General features: G+C 27.2%; 1 protein-coding gene across 1 annotated transcript in view; it reads right to left on the reverse strand.

Moving 5' to 3' along the window:
- Nucleotides 1-3,072, reverse strand: part of LOC111628339 (intraflagellar transport protein 57 homolog) — a 51,673-nt gene that overhangs the window by 44,925 nt on the left and 3,676 nt on the right. Inside the window, exon 2 of the mRNA XM_023372111.1 lies at nucleotides 99-271. Coding sequence (XP_023227879.1) covers nucleotides 99-262 — 164 coding nt within the window. The 5' untranslated portion in view covers nucleotides 263-271. The remainder of the gene's footprint in view (nucleotides 1-98; nucleotides 272-3,072) is intronic.

Genomic DNA, 3,072 nt, shown 5'->3' on the forward strand with positions numbered 1-3,072 from the left:
ATAATACAACATGTTTTCTTTTCGATGACATATCATATATTAAAAATTTACTCTATATTAAATCAAACATATACAAAAAAATTTTTATAATTGTCTACCTGTTTAAAAATTTCACTTTCAACTCTCTACAGAATTCTTTATCATAATTTAATAATTTAAGTTTGTCTAACAAATCATCCATAATAACAAATGACATATAGAGCTGTCCTGGACCTCCATCTTCAAATAAATTTTCATCTCTCTTTCTTTCTTCACTCATCATTATAAAATTCTATTGTCAAAAAATACAGTATTGTCATTATTTACAAAACATTATAGAAATTGATTGATACAATTAAACATATTTAAACACAAAAACTGATGTTACTTTTATTATATCTATGATAATATTTAATGTCAAAATAAAAAACAGATCTATTTACTACAAAATTTATATTGTTATAAATGTTCTTGGACACCATTTTTGTGAAATTATTTTAATGGCATAATGGAAAGAAATACCGATCACATAATGTAGGTAGCATTGCTAGCAGTGTGGTTTAAAAGTCAATGAAGATGAAAACTTCTGGTTATTGTTGTTTAATAATTGCTGAAATTTACAAAATTATAAGAGACATTAGTTATAATAAAAATAACTGGACAAACAGCAGAGCTATTAAACAAGTTAGCTATTTACTTATTTTGAACACTGCTTTCATCTTATCTAATATCATCAACTTAATAAATGTGGGTCTCATTGAAATGGTTGTTTGGTTTATAACTTAGTACATAATCTTTCTTCATACAATTTAAATATAACTTGAAACAAGATAGATAACTTAAATAAAAATTATAAGTAAACACATTAAGTTTTATTTAAGAATGTAAAGATATAACAATATAATGGTTAGGAGGAAAAAATTGCAGATATTCATTATTTAATAATTGGAAAGCTATTGAAATATTTGGATATAGAAATATTAATGTATACTGGAGAATATGAAAAATAGATGTATAAATTTTCAAATTTTTAATATAATATCCTAATTTCCCTTACCAATTAATTAAAAAATTTCAAAATGAATTGAAATTATAGTTAAAACATTGCTGTTATTAAAAATGTAGAGGTGTCTCAATGTTTTCTAGGGAAAAAGTGTATTAAACTGTCTTTTATAGGATTTTATTGTAAGATCTTGTAACATTTTGTAAGATCAATGTTTCTCAACCTACTTTTTTATGACACACTCTTATATTTTACCTCTGTAACACTAACACTATATATATATTATGTAAGTTTGATGATAAAAAAAATAAATGAACTTCAAAGTCTATCTGAAAAGTAATAGTATGTAATAAACCATTTACAGAATATTGTATTTAATTGCATAACAATCAGCATCAATTTAATTAATTAATAACAATACAAAAAATAAGTATTTAAAAACACCAAAGAGGTTATAATTTGTATTTAAAAATTATAACTCAGCGATAGTACTGTTTGAAGTATTTGGTCTTTGCTTTTCTAGAGCATGACTTTTTTCAAATTTTAAGGCACAGGTTGACAAGCATTATGATAAATAATCTATAGCCTAATATTCAGAAATACAGTGGTACCTCGGTATACGTCTGCTTTAGAATATGTCCAATTCGGAATACATCTTGTTTAGACGAAACAAATTTTGCTCGATATACGACTTTTGTTTGATATACGACTTAATTCAATTATACGTGCCATCTTTGAACAAGTAGCACTATCGGTGTACTACACCCACACTAGATGTTCACAGTGCCACGGTTTATAACTTTGTTAAATTTCTTCTGATTTTAATTTGTAAGTAAAATTTTATTATTTTTATTAATCATGAATCGAAAAAGGCAAATGAAAAGCAACAGAAAACTAAAAAATTGACTAGAATCACAATGGAACTGAAAAAAAGATTGTTGATTAATATGAAGGTGATATGCGTGTTCGAGATTTAACTGTTGCATACCGTATTCCGAGAACGATGATATCGACAATCGTAAAAAATAAAGACAATATTAAATCTGTTAACGTTGCAAAAGAGGTTAAATCAATTTCTAAACAGAGATCAAAGATTTTAGATCGTGTTAAGAAATTGCTTTTACTTTGGATAACTGAAAAACAGTGTGCTGGTGACAGTATATCAGAAGCAATTATTTGCGAGAAAGCTAAAAAGATACATGCTGATCTCATGAAAAATCAAGCAGGAACTAGCCAGGAAAGCAAGGTGTTTAAAGCCAGCTATTATTTTTTTACATGAGAACAGATTAATCATTTTTACATTACTTCTTATGGGAAAGGTTGGTTTGGTATACCTCCTATTCGGTATAAGTCCAAACACTTGGAACAGATTAAGGTCGTATACCGAGGTTCCACTGTATATGCATATAGATATATACATGTTGAATGTTTTTATGTTATAAAAACAAAGTTAATAATGAACAGAACTAAATTGTACAATTTAGTAGTAGTTTATTTCATATTTTGATTTCTTTTAACTCAGCATCCATTTATGTATGTTTGCTAATAATGCAAGATCTAAAATTACAAAGCACAAAACAAACAATTTCCAAACTCAATAATAGTTGGAATCTTGAGATACTTCAGAATCCTATACACCTTTCTAAGTGCTATCATCAGAGCCGTAACTAGCCTTTCCTGTGCCCTGTGCAAGAATTTGCATTTAGGCCCCTTAATTTACAGTAGAACCTCGATTATCCGGACTAATTGGGGATGAAGGTAGTCCGGATAAGGAAAAATCCGGATAATCGAAACAAATACTTTAATTTGTCTTTTAATGATAATACAACATGTTTTCTTTTCGATGACATATCGGTAATATTAAAAGTAAATACAGTATTTAAATTGTGATCAAATTTTCAAGAAACAAACGTTCTTATTGAATTTGGACTACTATTGACCAACGCTAACAGACTATCTATTGTTTAAAAGGCCCTCTGGTGAGGCAAGAAGACAGATTTTATAAAATAAAAAGCAGTCGAAACTACATTTTTATGAATAAAAATTTGACAAACTATTTATCGTTTTATGACGAGTAAAATTTTTTCGTC

The sequence above is a fragment of the Centruroides sculpturatus genome, unplaced genomic scaffold (assembly GCF_000671375.1).
Source record: "Centruroides sculpturatus isolate CEXI.00-Female unplaced genomic scaffold, Cexi_2.0 scaffold489, whole genome shotgun sequence".
Lineage (NCBI taxonomy): Eukaryota > Metazoa > Arthropoda > Arachnida > Scorpiones > Buthidae > Centruroides > Centruroides sculpturatus.